Consider the following 20,380-nt stretch of genomic DNA (forward strand, 5'->3'; position numbering starts at 1 on the left):
TATGTACTTAATATAAATATAGCAAATTAAAATTGAGAATAATATAACATTAACATATTAGCTAGGGTCATAATGAAAAAGAAAAATAATGCTACGATAAGATTTTATAAATAATTTTAAGCGTAAGGTGGGATTTGCATATTAGTGTAAGGAGTGTCCTGACGAAGAGACGGATACGTCTCGAAACTGGTATACATAGAAATGTCGATAAGTGGTTATACGTAAAAATTTAATAACATTAATTGAAATATTTGACCATAAAGTTGATGCTTCAAATACTAATTATATTAAGTCCGCCTCTTGGTGTAGTGGACAGCGCGTTTGCCTACCAGGCAGGAGGACTCGGCTACGATCCCCGACACGGTTGACATGAAATATTTGTTTAAAGGGGTGTTTTTGCATTATAGTAATACGTAGTCCCTGGACTGGCAAATGAAGTCTGATTATCTTACCATCATGTAACTAAAACGATCAAAATACGCTGCGACTGGTGTACCAATGCAGTACCCTATGGAAAGGGAATAAAAAATGTTTTTTTAAAAGGAATAAGTGGAATAGAGGGGATATGGAAGGAGGTAGTGAAAAATACACCGCAACACCCAGTCCAATTGAGAAAAAAAAAATCGTGGAATTTTTTCTTGCAACTGGCGGGAATCCAACCCGCGACGCCAGTTTCACAGTTGGCCGTCTTACCAACTGCGCCACGGCGCCTGTCTAATAAATTTATGAATATTAACTCTCTTTTTTTATAACCTCTGTTTATGTAAAAGCCCTTTGGGCGTTAGTAAATAAATATAAGATTCTTTTAAACGGGTATGAAGCTGATGATAATATGGATATTTAGGCATTTGCAGAGCTTATGTTCTTTCATTGGCTGGGTTTAGTGACCATTTTACACACTGTGTAATTTCACCATTACAGCAGACTTTCATATTCACGATGGCAATTCCTATTTTCTATATGTGCTTCGTTTGATTAGCCTCCATTAAATTGACAGAGCGGGTTAATTATTATTGCCTAGGCTCAACATTTTTGATTTCGGTTAATAGCTCGCTAAGACACGACCCCCGTGATGGAAAATCCAACCAAAATTATTTAATAACTCCCAACTTAATATTTCCTGACTGCCCGAGGACAGGAAGAAGATATATTTCAGGATTTCAGCAATTCGTTTCAGGACGCGTTTCCAAGCAACAGGATAATGAAAGGCTAGAATTAATGCTGGCGCTTTGCTCAAATAATAACGTACCGAGTTGGTTTTTATAAAATTTCATAAAACGAGTGTTGAAAACAGAAAAAATATTAAGGCCCCCTTATTAATTGAAGATGGCTAGGATTTTTATTTAATAAGGAGAAATAAATTGATTTGTTTGAATTTATTTTTATTTAAGTATTCTACTTTTTCGTGAGATTTACACAGAATTTCTACAAAGTTTATTTTAAGTTTATACGAGTGTACAAAGTCTTATATTTTTTGTTTTCTAATATCAAATTAAAAACGCTGTCTTCATCGCTACATGTCAAGATAAAAAATATTACTTAATTATTCTACTATCTATCTTCCTCGGCCTCGTGGTGTAATGGTTAGCGCGTTTGCCTACCATGCAGGAGGTCTCGGGTTCGAATCCCGACATGGTTGACAAAAAATATTTATTTCAAAAATGTGTTTTAACCCTAGAATATTTCATAGGCCCTGGACTGGCAACTAAAACGTAAGACTGGTCATCTTCCCTTCGAGTAACAAAAATGATCAAGATACGCTGAAATTTTTATACCAGTGCAGTGCCCTACGCACCATTAGGTGAGGAAAGGGAATGATGATGATGATGATATCTTCTTCAGTAAGGCGATGACGTGTTTTCATTACGTCATCTCAGACGTCAAAGATCAAATTTAAGTAATAGGTGGCGCTTCATCTTTACTCCGCGTTCAGTGCTAAATTAAAGCTTAAGTATTTCTTTTTCGTATTTTAAATATGCTTGTGTAGAGTAGGCACTAAGGTAGGCTTTAAAACGATTTAAAAAATATATAAATCGCAATTGAAGCGAAAAGCGCTTGCTTGAACATGATTTTACATGACTTTTGACGATTTCTAAAATGGTATGGTCAACTTTTCGTCTATCTATAGCTATATCTACGAAGCCTGCTCTATCGATATGTTGATACGTGTACGGAGAAATACAGGAACAAAATATAATATATATATATTTATTCTTCTTAATTGCATTATTTCTACCAAATCCCAAAGGTCACGTGATCATTCCGTATGCGGTGTAATTACCCCGAGCTTTTAAACTAAACCACTAGATGTTGCTGTGTTAATTGTGAGAATAATTCGTTTCAATGACATTTTAAAATCTACTTTTTTTTCTTTCGTATTTTATATAGGCTTTAAAAAAAATCCACCTCAAAACAATAACAAATTCAAATAAATCATATTCGTAAAAATTGCTTGATAAAATAACATTTCTGTCACATTATGTTGTGGATTATGCGTAGATATGTGTACCATGAGGTACTAGAGCCCTGGGTACACATCGAAGATCTTACCTCAAAACTTCAATATACGGGGTCGGTAGTGTATCTTCGTTATGGCACGGAAGAATATTTTATCTTTAGGGAAACGGCGTGATGGTTTGTTTGATTAGAAAAAAAATGCACACATATTCGATTTTTCATACAGTAAACTTAATTTTATCTACAAAGTAAATTTGAGTATTCTGTATGAAAATCAGAATATGCATACAATTTTTTCTTCTAAACATGTTCAATTATGTGTTATCGACGAAGATACTTTAAATTTACATGAAAATATACTCAGTTTCGTACACAAATATCGGTTCTTCTTTATAGACAGTCGAAGATAACTCTGTTAACTTCCAATTGTAATCGGGGCCCTGAATTATTCACACAATCTTCAATGTACCCGTAATTTTAATCCCATTTCGGCACATCAAAATAATAAGCATATTACCCGTATTAGTGCCACCAGTGAAGATCCACGCTCCCGTGGTCTTGGCGGCCTTCAGCAGCCCCTTTCTGAGGACCTTCTTCAGCTTGGGCTGCAGCTCGAAGTTGGCCTTCCCGCCCTGCACCGTGATGAGCAGCTTCGGCAGCTCCAGACCCCATTCCCTGGTCAGCAGCTGAACTATCAGTTCTGGTCTGGTGTCGTAGGCCAGACGGACGTACTGGAAAAATGAAAATTATATTTAATGTTTTGCTGATAATTTAATAGTAATCAATGGGAAAAAAGTGAATTTGATTAACTATACTTTCTGGACAGACCAATTTTATCAGGTTATGGTTAATTCAATACGTAGAACTAGACAATATAGTATATATTATTGTCACCCTTCTCAAACCCACTATCTTTGTCACTTACCTTTACCGCGTATACACTAACTAGGAAACGAATTTACCTCTCATATCGACATTTTAAACTCGAGTCTCTGTGAATTCAATCTCTTTGTTAATATTTTATGATGTTCTATAGTAACGATTAACGAATTATTTGCAAAAGCTACTTATGCTAATGTCTGGTGTTTATTCATTTTATGATTTTTGTATACTGACATACAAACATGCATATATTTCTTGTTATTTTTTTTCCCTATGTTTTAATATTGTTTTTAAATTTTTGTACATCTAACTAACTCATTGTTTTGCTATATTTTATAATGCAAAAGGCACTTGTGCCGTTTAACAAATAAATAAATTTAATAAAACAAATATTTCTGAGGTGCAGATTATTCAGAATAGAGCGATCAGAAATGTGTTTCACCTACCGTATGATACTCATGTAAGGGACATTTATTTTGAAACAAAAATCATGCCTTTTAGCATGCTTTCCTATTTCGAGATAACTGACACTATCATTAATACTACTCTCGACTCAATGCACAGTAACATAAAGCCAGCTTTCATTGGAGACATCCATCGGTACAGTACTCGATCAAAAAACAATATATATATTGGATCTGTGAAGTCTACGAAGTTTGGTACTAGATCGTTACAATACATGGGTTTCAAGGAATTTAATAAATTGCCACAAAAATTTAAAGTACCTATTTCAAAATATAGAAACAGGACGTGCGAATTGAAGAATTATTTTTTCCAGAAGTACTTTGAATAAATAATGTTAGTTTATAGAGAATGCGCATCTTGAACATATACCTTTTAATATTTCACCGTTTTTGCTTGTATATGTAATTTTTAATACTATTTAAATGTTATTTGTGTTTTTTTCTTTTTATATACTTTTTTTGGCTTGTATACATAATTTCAATTTTTTCAACGTTTTTGATAAAAAAAAATAACCTGTATTGGGTGTGCGCATATTTTGTTAATTAAAAAAAATGATTTTATTTTGTACTAGTTCAGTATGTATATATACATCCATGTAATTTTTAAACTTTTTCAATTTTCTTTCCCAGATTGCATAATGTAAACATTATTTTGAATTTATTTCCATGCCTAGTATTCTGTTTATTCTGTTATTTTCAAGTATTTTTCATATCCTTTTTAATTTGTAGTATATCATAATTTTAATTTTTCTGCTTTTGTTAAATAATATTATAGTTTAAAATTTAAAAACGTCTCTAAAAAAAATATTATCTGTATGTCCCTATATGAGTTTTTTTTTAAAAAACTCCTTGGGAATATTGTATATAATTATGTATAATATGTTTTCAATATAATAAAAAAAAATTAAAAAAAATGATTTTGAAATTGTTGATTGCTATGCGGATATCGTAATCAATTTTTACTTTGTGGCTTGTCCCTTTTCTTCTAACGTTATGTTATGTTTACTTCGTAATAGATAGGTGGCTATTGCTGGAGTATTCAGAATCTTCTCTACCCCCTGTGCGACATCACATCGGTGATAGGTAATAAAGAACTCACACGAGAGGTAGTATCATACATGGTCAATATAGTGCAGGCAATTGGTAAAATAAACCAAAGTAGGGAACAAAATGCCGTACACTTTATAGTGAAACGGAAGGCCCGTTGACTACTGCCAACAGGCCGGCTTCTCCTGGAGAGTTTTAAGTGGTTTCCTCTCCACATAAGCAAATGCTGAGAAGTTCCTGATTGGCCCACATTAGTATATCCATCCTGATCCCAACAGTTTAGATAAATTTAAAGAAATTTAATTGAATAAAAATCTACTTTTGAAATAAAAACCTTGTATATTATAAGGGAGGTAAATAATAAAGCAACTCCCATTCTCCCATAATAAAAAAAAAACCCTTAGAGAGTGGTAAATTGGGGGATTAAATTTTTTTCAATGTGACGACACTTTGCTTCATGTAATGGCCACATTGATGATTAAACGTCAAATGATGTATAAAACTGTTAAAAAAACAGGAAAATACAAATACGGTTGGGTCATCACATCCTAATTACGTAACGCTTCAGGTCGCAATAACGTTCATAATTAAAATCATCACATTTGATTTCACGTTTTCATATTTATTTGACTTGATTTATTATCAGTGTGGCCGGATATAAAGGAAAGTGTAATCGCATGCAAAAAAATAAAAATAACTAAATTAATTACTCTCTAGGGGATAGAGAAGATTCAGAATACCGCCCCTGCGGTACTATTCTGAACCGCTCTCGCGGCCGTAAAAAAACACTTTTATCTAGCGTATTTACATACACAATTATCAACAACTTTTCTGATTGTGATTCGGCGATCGTTCATAACCATCTCATTAACTTTTTCCAAGTTTTCATTGGTTGTTGATGTGCTGGGGCGTCCGGGCCGTTCGTCATCTTTAATGTCTTCACGGCCATCTTGGTAACGCTTATACAACTCGTCAACTATTGTTTTACTCATAGCAGACTCATCATATACATTTGTTTACATTTCACACACTTTGTTCCACTTTATTTGATTTTTTACACAAAATTTGATACAAATTCTTTGATTCATTTTTTTAACAAACGAAAATTGCCAGGTTCATTAAGATCCATCTAACCTTAGTGGCTACCACAGACAAAGCAAACAATGAATAAGGCTGAAAATTAAGCATACTTCAGGGGCATGTTTACCAACATAATTAAACAAAATTACAATTAGATTCTCCGAACCCGCGAAATTTAAAAATTCCCGTTATTTTCTAAACACACATCGTATACTTATGTCATAAACAAATGTTTTAAAAATCGTAGTTACATCTTATGTTTACATCTAATGGTTCGCTAATTCGATTAAATAAATGTTGATAAAAAACCAATTATGGGCACTGGCAACACCAATTGCCAGGCTCACTAATACACCTACCTAACAAGACACCAACTGCCGCGAAACGGAAACGTAAAACAAAATCTCTTTTTTAGCATACTTTAGGGGCATGCATACCAGCCTTTTTTTTTGACAATCGGACTGCCAAACTCGCGAAATAAAAAAAAAACGTTATTTTCTGAACACACCTCGTACGCATTAATGAGTAAAGAGCCTAGGTAAGAACCTTGTGATACACCAGGTAAGGTATGGTTATATGTATAATGTGATTTACAGCCTCCAATAGTTACACTATGTAGCCCTTTTTTTCGTATGATGTAAACCATCTGAGTAAATCCCCGAATGATGATAACCTTTACCATTTTGATTTGTTTTTGGGACTCATTTTTAGAAATTTGGAAAAAACGGATAAAACTTATGTAAACACCTAATACGTAATTAAAACAGCTTTGTATTTTTTTTATGGCCATCAGATAACATAAATAATTTAAAGATACATGATTTTAACTGCCTTATAAAATAAAATATTGCGTTTGTACTCGAATGTGGTAAGTAATGTCACTTAAAATAATGGGGTTTTTAAATGAGGTATAAAAGCCGGTGCTTTCAAAGCCTATTAATATTCGCAGCCATTCTCGTAAACATTTACAAACATCCCCTTTTATTACTGATGTGACCAGGATGTGACGTCACGTCACGTCACGTGGGAAATACGTATTAACCAAAGGATTAAAGTATGTTTTAGGAAAAGCTGCGATAAAAGGACACGAGGGAAGGTTGTTTCAAATTTATTAATTAGATTACCTTGTACAATCATATATTATATCGTCACCCTTGAACGTAAAACTCGTAACTCTCGATTTTTGACCAAAAAAAAAATTGAATGCCATTTGAAAGTTTAAACTATTTTACATCTTGGGTGGAAACATCAAAAGACGTAAAATAGTTTTAGATGATAAAACAGCAAAATACAAACTTCCAAAGCTTGCATACATACAAGTTGTTAAGATTAAAAACATTAAAAAAATATAACGAATATCGAAATACATTTTGCCACTAATCAATAAACTTAGTACTTTATATAATTGGTACACATATTATTTATATTTTTATGCATTTCATTACTTTATATTTGTTTTTTATTATATATCATACTATATTATATATGTTTAAGTAACATGTATTCTTAACACAAATATATACTTTAGTAAAGCGTTCGACAAGGTTTCTCATACAATTTTAATACACAAACTTAGTTCATTGGGAATTACTGGTAATATCTTGGAATGGTTTAAAAGCTACCTGTCATCAAGGAAAATCTTAGTAAAAGTATTCGGTTATAACTCGTATCAGTTTGAGGCATCTAGTGGGGTACCCCAAGGCTCCCACCTGGGACCAGTACTGTTTTCTTTGTTTGTTAATGACATTGTGTCGATATTTGAGAAAGTAGACATTCTTCTCTTTGCCGACGATCTTAAAATTTCAAAAACTGTTACCTCTGATACCAATTGTGGAGTTCTTCAGTCTAATTTGGTAAGGCTGTACAACTGGTGCCAGAAAAATGAACTTTATTTAAATGTCGACAAGTGTTGTGTAATATCATTTACAAGAAGTAAAAAACCCATAATATTCGATTACAACATTAATAATATCAATCTGGGAAGAGTTACACAAATAAAGGATTTGGGGATAGTTTTTGACGAAAAATTGACATTTATTCCTCACATTGATACCATCACTAATAAGGCAATGAAATGTCTTGGATATTTGCAGCGAACTGTAAAGGATTTTAATTCCATCACTACCCTCAAAGTGCTATTTACTGCCTTGGTTAGAAGTAATTTAGAATTCAATTCAACAATTTGGTCACCTTATTACAATGTTCATATTTTAAAGTTAGAAAGAGTACAACGTAAATTCCTTAGATTCATCAATTACAAACTTAATATACCCGCTGAAAATATTGATTATGATAATTTATTATCTACACTAAATATGTCAACTCTATGTAAAAGAAGAATTATAAATGACTTATTAAATTTATATAAAATAGCAAATGGCGAATTGGACGTCCCGGAATTAACTAGTGTTATCAGCTTGAAAGTACCTCTTTGAAATACTCGGCAGCTAACGTTATTTTTTTAATCTCCTGGCAGTCACAATTATTATTACAATTCACCAATACCTAGACTACACCGGCTAGGTAACGAGTATGGTGAAGTTGATATATTTTGTCTGTCTTTATATAAATATAGGTTAAGTATTCAAAAGGTTAAATATAAATTAATTTGTGTAAAATTTCTTAATATTTTTCTTTATTTACTATTTCTTTTTCTCATGTATCTCTATAATAACGTATAAACTTATATGTATGTATATGTATGCGTGTATGTTTTCATATGTAAATTTTTTAAATATTTTTCTATGTACCATATACACCGCAAGACAAATAAATTTACGAGTTCTCAAAAAAAACTAAAATTGACATATAATGAATTATTCTTGATATTTAATTAGTTTTTTTTATATTGTTTGACATATGTGATGACTACTCGTTATTTCAAGGTTAAAATAAAAAATCTTACTCATGAATTGTACTTAGAAATTGCCATTATATATCAGGTATCAGATTACCCGAACCTTAGAGACCCATAACGGTTCATTTATGGTCGAGTGTTTGTGATGGAATAATAAAAGACATGTTATTTTTTAATTCATATTTAAGAAGTAGGTTCTTATCGCTTTATTTTAAATTAAAGTGTTCTACATTTAAACATATTTATAACATTTAAAAATATTTAGTACTTAGTGAATTCACCTTTATTTTTTATAACATGTAAAATTCTATTATTTAGAGAAGCGTAAAGCGAATCTAAAATTTCTGATGTTATTTCTTCTTCCTAAACTTGAATTAAGTTTTTTTTTAATTCCTCAATGTTTTTTGATTTTTTTTTCCCGACTTTTTTTTTCATAATCGCCCATAAATTTTCTATCGGGTTCAAATCAGGGCTATTCCCGGGCCACGTCAACGATTTTAAGCCAATTTTCTCCTTGAATTCATTGATCTATAAAAAAACAATAAATTATTTATCATGTGGTCACAAAATGCATTTAAAAATATATATATTTGTACTCACAGTGCGGGCTCTATGGCACGGCGCAGAATCGTCCTGAAAAATTGGGTCCGCGGTATACTGCGTAATGTCCTCGATTGTTGGAATAATATGTTTTTTTAACACTTTTTTGTACTGAATGGCATTCATCGTACCTTGTACAAAATTTAGAGGTCCTAAACCGTATGCTGTCATGCACCCCCAAATCATCACGTAGGGTGAATGTTTAACGGTTCGAGTGACGCACGACGGATGATATCTTTCCCCACGTTTTCGTCGAACTATCTTTCTGCCGTCTGGACCAAAAAGGTTGAATTTTGATTCATCAGAGAAAACAACATTTTGCCAATCCTCCAAGGTCCAATTCTGGTGCTCTTTCGCCCAATCCAGTCTAGCCTTCTTCATTTTGTCCGTGAGTAATGGTTTCTTTGCGGGACTCCGTGCTTGGAAACCATGCTCCAACAGCCGCCTGGACACTGTTTTTACTGAAAATGTTGATGTGCTGGTAGACTGCACCTCTGCGTGTATTTCAGGTGCCGTTAAAAATCGATCGCGCATAACAATTTTTTTTATTAAGCGATCATCTCGGGCAGATGTCACGCGCCCCCGTCCGCTTCCTTTTTTCCGTTCTATGGATCCAGTTTCTTGGATTTTTTTAAATAAAAACCTCACTGCACCTTCTGAATACCCAACTCGACGAGATATTTCACAATTAGATATGTTTTCTTGCGACAATGTGATTATTTTGGATTTTATCGCAATCGACATTTGCTTTGCACTTTCCATGATTGTTGTGTTATGTTCACTCAAACGCGGGTAAAACAAGACTGTTGAGACATTTTAAAATGTAAATATTGTAGAAAGGTGACACATAGTGTCCTTAATTTATTAAACAAAAGAAAGAGGTATCGATAAAGGATTTCTTAGAAAAAGGGTTCAGTAAAGTCAAGGGGCGCAGTAGCAGGTAAACTCGTAATTTTTTTTGTCTTGCGGTGTACCTATGTTAGTACATTTCCTGATTTTTACTTATTATTGTATCTTTTAGCTTTTCTTATGTTATCTTTAATTTTAACTAAATTTACATACTCATGTTTCACTGCTGCACTTAAATGTAATTTCTAAAATATGTAAAAGCCCATAGGGCGTGTAAATTAATAAATAAATAAATAAATATTTGTAAAATAACGATGTTTAATTTCTTACATTTGATTGGCTAGGCATTTATAATTAAGTAGTTTTAGCTTTTTTTATTATTGTTATGTTAGTATAGAACTACTTATTTTATTTTATTAACATAAACGGCAAATCTGGCTTTTCCAAACATTTACAATACTAACATATTTGGCTTAATATATTTTTTTTGTTTTTAAAAACATTAATTTCCTTATACCCAAGATTTATAAAAAAAAATTAAACCTAAAAGTCATACAAGATTAATATTTAAAATATTAACCAAAAAAATTTACAGCATATTCAGAAGTTTAAAAAATAAAACATTCTACAGTAATACAACAAGAAAATCATAAGAACTGTTTCATACAGCTGGGCAAAGTGAACAAATTTTCATTTTCTATTCATTTGTTTTATATAGTTTCCATGTTATTAAATATGTACGAGTATATTAATTTTTATACAATAAATTTATTAAAAAAATATAAAATAAATGGATAATTGTTTTCAAGCGTTACCTAGTAGGTGAATTGGTACAGCCGGATGAATCTCACCCACACGATAAAGGTTTCAGCTCTTTTACTTCACAAAAGTCAACAGATGGAAGAGTTGAGGAAATATGGATGTTCAAACATAGGCAGAATCGTGAATGTTACACAGTATGTAAAGTGCCCACTTAAACCAGCCAATGACCGGTCATAAGCTCTGTAAATGCCTATTCTTCCATATTCCCCTCTCAAAAACGTTTTGCCTCTCTGTTGCAACTTGCAACCAATTTAAACGCCTAAAAATTTTTTTTTTCAATTTCTATACTTCTTCAAGGACCAGGTGGATTTATCAACAATATTTAAGGTTTGTCGAAATTTTTGTAGACAAGAACTGGATTCAACTCCCTGGGGAGCTGTTAACATTTACATTTTTTTTTAGGCGTTGCCTAGTATGTAGGTGACATAATGAGGAAGTTCAGAGGTTTTTTTTATAAAAAATATTTGTTAATAGACTGTTAAACTAAGTAAAAAATTTTTTTTTTAATTTTTATATATCGTATTATCGGCGCTACGATTTTTCAAAGTTTTGTATTTCTGAAATAACTCCGCGTGTAACGTCAGAGGTTCATTTCCGCTTATTCTCATTCAGTTCTTCCCATTGGTCCAGAAGCGACAAGCAGACCGGAAATCTTCCATAGCTCTTAGATTATAGGTTGATTCACATGAACCAGTGACGTCATTTAAAGTAGTGCGTTTTTATCAAAATATTTATTATTATTTTTTCTGTACATTTTCAAGAAACTTTGCTGTACAATTTAATGCTCTAATTTTTACCCCGCGTAAGAAAACATTTTTTGTATCCAATTTCCCGTAGGACTGAAGTTCCTCATTCAGTTAGGTTTTTTATTTTTTTTATTTATTTATTTATTAAATGCACAAAATACACAATTTTACATAAACACAATTATATGTTTTTTATGTCCCGACTTGTTAGAAAATTCCGTGTTAAGTCGGGACTTTTCGATATATAAATCAAAAATATTTATTTACATATTAAAACAATATACAGGTAATCATAGCAATATGCAAAATAATCAAAACAATATACAAAATAATAATAGGAAAATATACGAAATAATAATAGAAAAATATAAATAATAAAAATTTACACATGTCGAAAAATGATGAATCTCACCTGCATAAATAAAGGTTTTAGATCTATAACTTCGGAAACTTCAACAGATGAAAGAATTGAAGGAATAAACATGCTCAAGAACAGAATGGTGAATGTTACACAGTGTGTAATGTGGCCACTTAAACCAGCCAATGACAGGTCATAAGCCCTGTAGATCCTAGACTTCTATATTACCTTCTCTTAAATGTTTTTCCAAGTCCATACTTTGCTCCCATACATCAGGGTCGGGACCGGGACTTCGTTGTGAACTACTAATTTTGCCTCTTGTGACACACATTTATTTGCCAAGGTTGATTTAAGTGCACCGTTCACTGTCTTCCCGGCACTCACTCTCCTTTCAATATCTTTCTCAGTCATTCCATCTCTAGTAAACATACTTCCCAGATACACAAATTCCTCTACTTGTTTTAGTATAACTCCATTCACGGTGATTTAACTTCACAAACATCAACAGATAAAAGAATTGAAGGTATATAGATGTTCAAATATAGGCAGAATGGTGAATGTTCCACAGTGTGTAATGTGGCCACTTAAACCAGCCAATGACAAGTCATAAGCCCTGTAGATCCTAGACTTCTATATTACCTTCTCTTAAATGTTCTTCATCTCTGTTGTTATATGTTAATGAGAACATTTATTTTTGGAATGTTCATATTCATTTGAATAATGAAGAAATTACATTTTAAATCTCTCCTGAAAAGTTTCTGTTCATGGAGTTACGAGGTTTGTAGTTAAGGGTAACGATATGACAGATTCGCGGCCACGGGTTTTGTCCACAATGCTCTCAATAGTTTTTTTAGAAACAATTTCTTCACATATCCTGACTAGTTTTTTGTTTTCCTGTGGAGTGAGGGGAGGGGGTTGTTTTTAGAAACGGTTCCACGAAGCAGTCTAATGTGTCGAATTAATTATATCCGAACAGTCTCATTTTTATTTTTTGTGTAATTGTTTCAGCTGTTTCGGAAAAATAAGAGTTTAAAAATGACTGTTCCATTTTTTTAGCCATCTCTAATTGAAATGTTGTTTATTTTATGTTCATTAATAATTATTTTAATCTCTACCAACCGGGGCCTTTTTAATTAAAGGTTTCATATACAATTAATTCCAGATTTGTTTGGACGTTCTAAATCCATTACTTTACTTTGATTTCACAAAAGACTCAAAATCAATATTGGAAAACCACTCGAAGTGAATAAACGAATTTATTTAAAACAAACTGTTTGGAATTCCAATTGAATATTACGCATCAAAAAATAACTTAAGACCTCAAAATACCAGACAGATTATCAAACATTTTAATTAATAAGTTAATTAAGAAAAGGGTAGGGTGGTTTGAATCAGACAAGGAGAAAAAACCCAGTTTTAATATATTTTTCGGATTGAAAATTGAACGCAGTTATGCAGAAAGCTGCTTTAAATAAAATGAAATCCCTCTTCTGCAATGCTAATCTCGACTTGAAATTAAAGCAAAATTTGGTAAAATGTTATGTGTGGTCTGTATTGTTGTATGGCTGCGAGACTTGGACTCTGAAGGTGAACACTATGAACACGCTGGAGGCTTTTGAGATGTGGTTGTATGGCATAATGCTTAAGATATCTTGGACAGACCTGATAACGAACTCTTAAGTCTTAAGTCGAGCTAGAACAAACAGAGAACTCTTGACCACCATAAATTTGTATCTGGGGCATATAATGCGTGGAGATAAGTACCACTTGCTTCATTTAATTTCGAAAGGCAAGATTGAGGGTCACAGAGAGGCTGGAAGAAGACAGATGTTCTGACTGCGAAATATACGAGACTGGACTGGCTTCAGGACTGTGGAGCAGATTTTCAGGGCAGCACAGGACAGGAGTGATTGCCAACGTTGGGGATACCTGACAGAGAAAAAGAAGATGCAGAAAGCAGCCAGCCATAGAAAAGTGAAACTGGGATAGTAGCACTCCTGTTAAAATAATGAAAATTTAAATGTATAATTACGCATCTAATAGTGCATAGGGCACTGCATCGGTACACCAATCGCAGCGTATCTTGATCACTTTTTTTACGTAAAGGTAAATTGATCGGTCTTACGCTTCAGGTACCAGTCCAGGGACTATGAAATATAAATATTTAATATCAACCATTTCAAGAGTCAAAACCGAAACCTCTTGCATGGTAGGCAAACGCGCTGACCATTACACCACGAGGCCGACATTTATTCACTCATGCATTTATTCACTTAAATTAAGTATTCGTGCATTTATTCACTTAAATTAAGTACTCGTGCATTTATTCCCTTAAATTAAGTACTCGTGCATTTATTCCCTTAAATTAAGTACTCGTGCATTTATTCCCTTAAATTAAGTACTCGTGCATTTATTCACTTATATTAAGTACTCGTGCATTTTTTAATTTAGTAACTAGATTTCTGGAAGTGTAAATCTTCCCTTAGCATCTTTACCGTAAGATTTTTCTAGTGCTGTAAGTGTTTTCTGCAGATTAAAAAATACCCTTTTTGTGATCAACACTTTTTTCTGAAGGTGGTAATCACAGATTTTTGTATGAAAGCTGTCTGTTTTTAGCAGAACATAAAAATGACTTTATTGCACCTAACAACACCGGTTTCTTATTTTCTTAAAATTGTGGACTGGCTTCTTTCTGCATAACTGCGTTAAATTAAGATCCTTATTCAATTTAACTTAAGAAACGTAATAAAGATGCCGGAAAGTAAAAATTACATTATAAAACTGTCTACGGTAATTTATTTCTAAAGAAAATTATATTAACGACTCTTAGCCGGTTTTTTCAATTACAATGAAAAAATACAGTTCTGAGAATAATAATTATACCAATGGAGATAATGGATAATCGTAAATTTGAAATTATATTGTAAGAAATGAGGCAAATTATTGAAATATAAATGAAGTTGGAATTTAAATTAAGTCATATTAAAACTGTCAACACAAGTTTTATCGGGTCTACTTGATTTTTTACCCGGCTATTCTTAAAATCGAGTTAACCCTATTTTTGCTATGATCTCAAACGAGTCTACATAAAATACAAGACTTAATATTTACTGTTGAATTTTCAAAATTTAAATTATTTATTGATTATTCTTGATGGCGTTCCATTGTAATGATGTAATAACTTATATTTACTCGTACATATAAGTCATTCGTTAAACATACTTGGTACACTTCCACTTATTTGTTTGACCAATTAGCGCTTTCACCCTCTAAAGGGCATCTTCAGACTGGTGAATATTATACAGTGTAAGGAAATATTATCTTATGTGCAGGTACATTTAAAAATATATTGTAAAATACACAAAACGCAATATTTCAATGGAACAGAGCGAGACAAATTATTGAAACATGTGTTGGCGGTGTACTTTAAGAGAAGATTATATTATATGAAAAAAAAAATTGTTTTATTAGAATGTACAGGGTCCAACTAAGGGTGCTCATAAGGGTGAGTTTTGAATTTTATCTGCTGATTGATGAAAATTCTATCGCTATAATTTTTTTATCCTATTTATTTCTAAAATTTCTAATCTATCTAACTTCCACATATAAAATGTTTGTGTCTTTTGATTCGTCATTATTATTAATTTGATTTGTTTATTTTTTCATTTAAAATTACACTTGTTTAAATATTAATGAATTTATTGAGGATTTTTAGGCTGTGTCCGTGTCAAGCCATAATAATTATCAATAAAAATAAAAAATATTTAGTAAAATTAATTAGATTAAATTATAATGACATTAGATGCAATATAATTACAATCCAGAAAAACAAGGTAAAAGTAATAAATCGTAAAATTCCAAATAATACGATGTAAAAAAGATAGTCAGATATAAATATTCAAAAATAAATTATACAAATTTAGATTCATACATAATCAAATATACTAATTGAAAGTATCATTGAAATCAAAAGAAAAATATTATTTTGTATACATATATAAAAACATAATTGTACAGATAATTGATAAATGGTTTCTAGAAAGTCACTCTATACTGAAGTAAAAAATAGGAGTAATAAATAATTATGTTTTAAATCATTTAAATGTGATTTATTTACAGACTTATTCAGTCCATTGAACAATGGTAAATACACTTCTTTATAATATAAACAGGTATAATATCAATGAAATTTAGCTAAAGAAAAGTTTAGTTTTGTACTTCGTACATGTCAGGTATTTAAATATATCGCGTGTATTAAAATGGTCTTCTTTGCTCATGTTCGCAGTTTGCTCGAGTATGCCTCTTCTGTTTGGTCTCCACAATATGTCACATATAAAGAAAAGTTCAAAAAAATTCAATGGACATTTCTTAGACATCTTAACTGGAGATGCAGGTATACCGATCTCAATTATATGTCTTACTGCAAAAAACACCACTTGCTTACTTTAGAAGATCGCCGTCTACTGTTGGACATGGGGGTGCTTCATGATATACCTAGTGGACGCCTTGATAGTCCGGTTCTTTTGTCGGAGTTATCATTAAATGTCCCCGGCTACCGCACCGGCCACACGTCGAGCTCTCTATTTCATGTGCCAACAGTTTGTACGAACTATGCCCAGAACTCTCCACTTATACGTTTTGCCAGTGAATATAAATTGAACTTTCCCCTTATTGATCCATTTGATTGTAAAAAAAAACATTTAAGATAAGTGTCTTAAGACATACTTTTTTGTCTTATACTTAGTTTCAATAATAAAGTCTTATTTTATTTTATTTTATTATATTTTATCTCTAATTCTTAATATTTTATATATATTTATATTTTCGACACTTGACACTTGTGCAATATTTATACACATGTCCACCTTCATTCCAATATAACACCCACTCACCCACACTCTCACTCACTTACACTCACACAAACACATTTGTATGTATTGTACGTGTATTTAACGTATTTCTGTGGATATCTGTCATTAGTTTTATTCTCTGTATATTTTATTTGTTTTATTTTTGTTACATGTATTACTGTAAAAAGAATAGCATGTACATTAATCATAATTGTGAGAAAACCAATAGTTAAGGGCAAGGCTAAGTGTTTAATAGGTAATGGGGAATTTAGGTATTTATTTCTTAAATTATAAGTTTAAATGTGGAGTTTTACAAAATAAACACCAAATCAATCCATTACATTATTATTTTGCAATTTTCCTCAAGCCTGGGTGTTCTGTGATGTAATTCACCACTGTAATTGGGCCTCCTGGCCTGTGTGGTGCAAAAAAAAAATACTAATTATTTTTTTCTCATAAACTATAACACGTCTAAAACAGAATGCTGTAAGCAGTTAAAACTGCTCAATGCAGTTAAAACTGCTGAATGCAGTTAAAACTGCTTGATCATATTTGTTAAGTACTAAATTTACATTTTTTATACTAGTAACTGTTATAAAACGGTAAGGCAATTTTTTGTTTTTTTTGGCTATTTAGGTACGTCATAATAAGAATAATATAACAGAAATGTAAAATATTTATATCAACTATTATTTGTAAATATTATTGATTTATGCTACGTAGGTATATAAACACGATAAATATTTATTTTTTAATACCTTGCTACAACATTTTTATTCTTAACTTCATTGTCATAAACCGACACAAACACATCCTCACACATTCATTCACACACATTCATATACACATACATGAATACAAACGTCGGACACATACAATGTTATAAAATCGTTTCTTATATATTATTGGATTAACAGTGGATTTTTTTAATTGGCTCGACTATTGTAAATATATTTCTACTTATTTTTTTATGTAAATAGCTGTATAAACCCTGAATAAATAAACTTTGATCAAAATTTAATCATATTTGAGATACTGAAGCCTTTCCAACCATCAAATGTATTTTAAAAAAATCGTTCTGATAAGATAAGGGTCAAAGGATATGTTCATGATTAAGCTTCTTAGATTTTTGAAAAACATTTTAAAATTCTAATATGAAGTTCTGCAAAATAAACGCCAGGTCAATAAAGAAAAATTCTTAGATTTTTACCGTTGTTCCGGTGCACAATAAGTTTTTCAGGGTTGTTGTGTCGTGTGTCGTTCGTACTCATTAAACGAAACTTTCTCAAAACGTCGGCAAAGAATACGAACGACACACGGCAAAATGACACAGAAAAAGTTATTGTGCAGTAAATACACGTGTTTATTTTTTGTTATTTAATAATTTCATTTTAAAACATGTCATATGTCATATTTTGCTTGATGTATCTAAAGCTAGGGTTTCCTAGGACAGCGGTGCCCGTATCTTAACGGCCGTAGTGAACGGTGATGCGGTGAACAGCCGTCGTAACGGTGACTAGACCGTGGTTTTATCTTTTAACGGTGTTTTCAACACCATTTTCCTAGGAAACCACTTTCTAGTCACCGTTACGACGGCTGTCCACCGCATCACCGTTCACGACGGCCGTTAAGATGCGGGCACCGCTGTCCTAGGAAACCCTAGCTTAACACAACGTTACAGGACCGTATCTAAATATATTTTAGCAAAGTCTTTTTAGAGTTTCAATTAATTTGTGTCTTGATAAAAGTAACATAAATATATTGTGAATTAAATGAATAAATAATTTTTCATTGGTCATTTAAAAAATATATCGTCTTGTTTAAATTTTGTAAACCTCTCTATGATGTTAATTCCTTCAAATTTCATGTCACCGCGATTTACCGTTAATGGGCTTTATTTTAAACAATTTTAAAGATTCTAAATAAAAAAATGACTTAAAAGTAGCACAATTGATCTATAAACGATATTTTAAAAGTGTCTTTTAGTCGAAATTTCACGTCGCTACGATTTTCCGCAATGAACTTGGCTTTACATTGAGATAAAATTTTGCTTGAAAATAGCGCGATTGATCTATAAATGTCATCTTACATGTTGAATCTACATTTCACGTCGGCGTCGTTACGAATTACCGTCAAAAAGTTAGATTTTGTACTGAGGAAAGTGGAGAAAAATTCATATGGCTTGAAAATAACACCGATGACAATTCATGATGATGATTCATCTATAAAAATTGTATTGATAAATAAATCGCATCTAGAATGAGTGTCCGAATTTCACTTCGCTACGACTTATCGTTTCAGAGCATTTTCTGTGACGGATGTAGTAATAACTCTTCCGAGTTAAAACTACAAACAACATTTTGAAACCGGAAAGTTAATTGAAAAAGTTGAATAATTTTCAGTGACAAACATACGAAAAGTTTAATATGTATGAAAATACCCCTTAGACGTGGGTTGTTGTGAATTATTCTGAGTAATAATTTAGGGAAACTTTGCACTTTCTAGGACAAGCTCATTCCGAAAAAAATCTTTTCTTTTCTCGCGTTAATGATGCATGGGGATTTGTACACTAGCTGAGAAAAGGTCGTGCGCTTCATGAATAGGGTTGCCATATTTGGCTAGGGTCTAGTCGGCACCTTCTGGGATGGGGAGGTGTATATAGTAACAAAGAAGGCAGTTTAACAATGAAATATTTTAAAAAGGTGCTTAACAAATACATTTTTTTCTAATTTTTTATATGGTATTTCTTGCGAAAAGAGTAGGTACTTGCTGAACATACTTTTCTGATGATTTTACTTTTTTAGTCAGTTTATTTCTCATTTATTTTACGTTTTTGCAGAACTCGGTACACGTCATCATAAAATGAATATGATATTGCAATACTGATTCTACAGTCTCTGGTAGAAGACGATTTCTTTCATCGGTTGAATGGGCGGAAAAAGTTACATAAAAAGCGTTTACTTTTCCCACTGTCCTATTGTTTAAAAAAATTAATGTTTTATGTACAAAGTAAATATTTAAAAATAATTTTTTGCTTCAAATCCACAAAGACAACATACATAGAAGTACGTCATAAAACGTTAGTACGCGACCTAGAACAAGTGGTAACATCTTAATTCCAAAATTAAAAACAACTACAGCTAATCATCATAATTCTTAAAGAGAAATATTATTTTTTAATGAAATGAACAAAAGAAATACAAAGTGCAGATTGGAATACAAGATATTTAAGAAAAAAGTAAAATATATTTTTTATTATTTTTTATGTAACACTGCATATTTACTTGTAATTCATATTTCAGATTGAACATATTTACTAATCGAGTTTATGTTTTCAAGAATTGTTTTTTTCTTTTACGTATTGGGAA

At 31.8% G+C, this 20,380-nt stretch overlaps 1 protein-coding gene across 1 annotated transcript in view; it reads right to left on the bottom strand.

Moving 5' to 3' along the window:
* Positions 1 to 3,188, bottom strand: part of LOC148271917 (transient receptor potential cation channel trpm-like) — a gene marked incomplete at its 5' end in the record, with an annotated part of 95,236 nt that extends 92,048 nt beyond the window's left edge. Inside the window, one exon of the mRNA XM_088240756.1 lies at positions 2,975 to 3,188. Coding sequence (XP_088096882.1) covers positions 2,975 to 3,188 — 214 coding nt within the window. The remainder of the gene's footprint in view (positions 1 to 2,974) is intronic.
* Between the last annotated feature and the right edge of the window lie 17,192 nt (positions 3,189 to 20,380).

Source organism: Micrasema longulum, unplaced genomic scaffold, assembly GCF_059751315.1.
Source record: "Micrasema longulum isolate JH-2025_06_02 unplaced genomic scaffold, ASM5975131v1 h1tg002585l, whole genome shotgun sequence".
NCBI lineage: Eukaryota > Metazoa > Arthropoda > Insecta > Trichoptera > Brachycentridae > Micrasema > Micrasema longulum.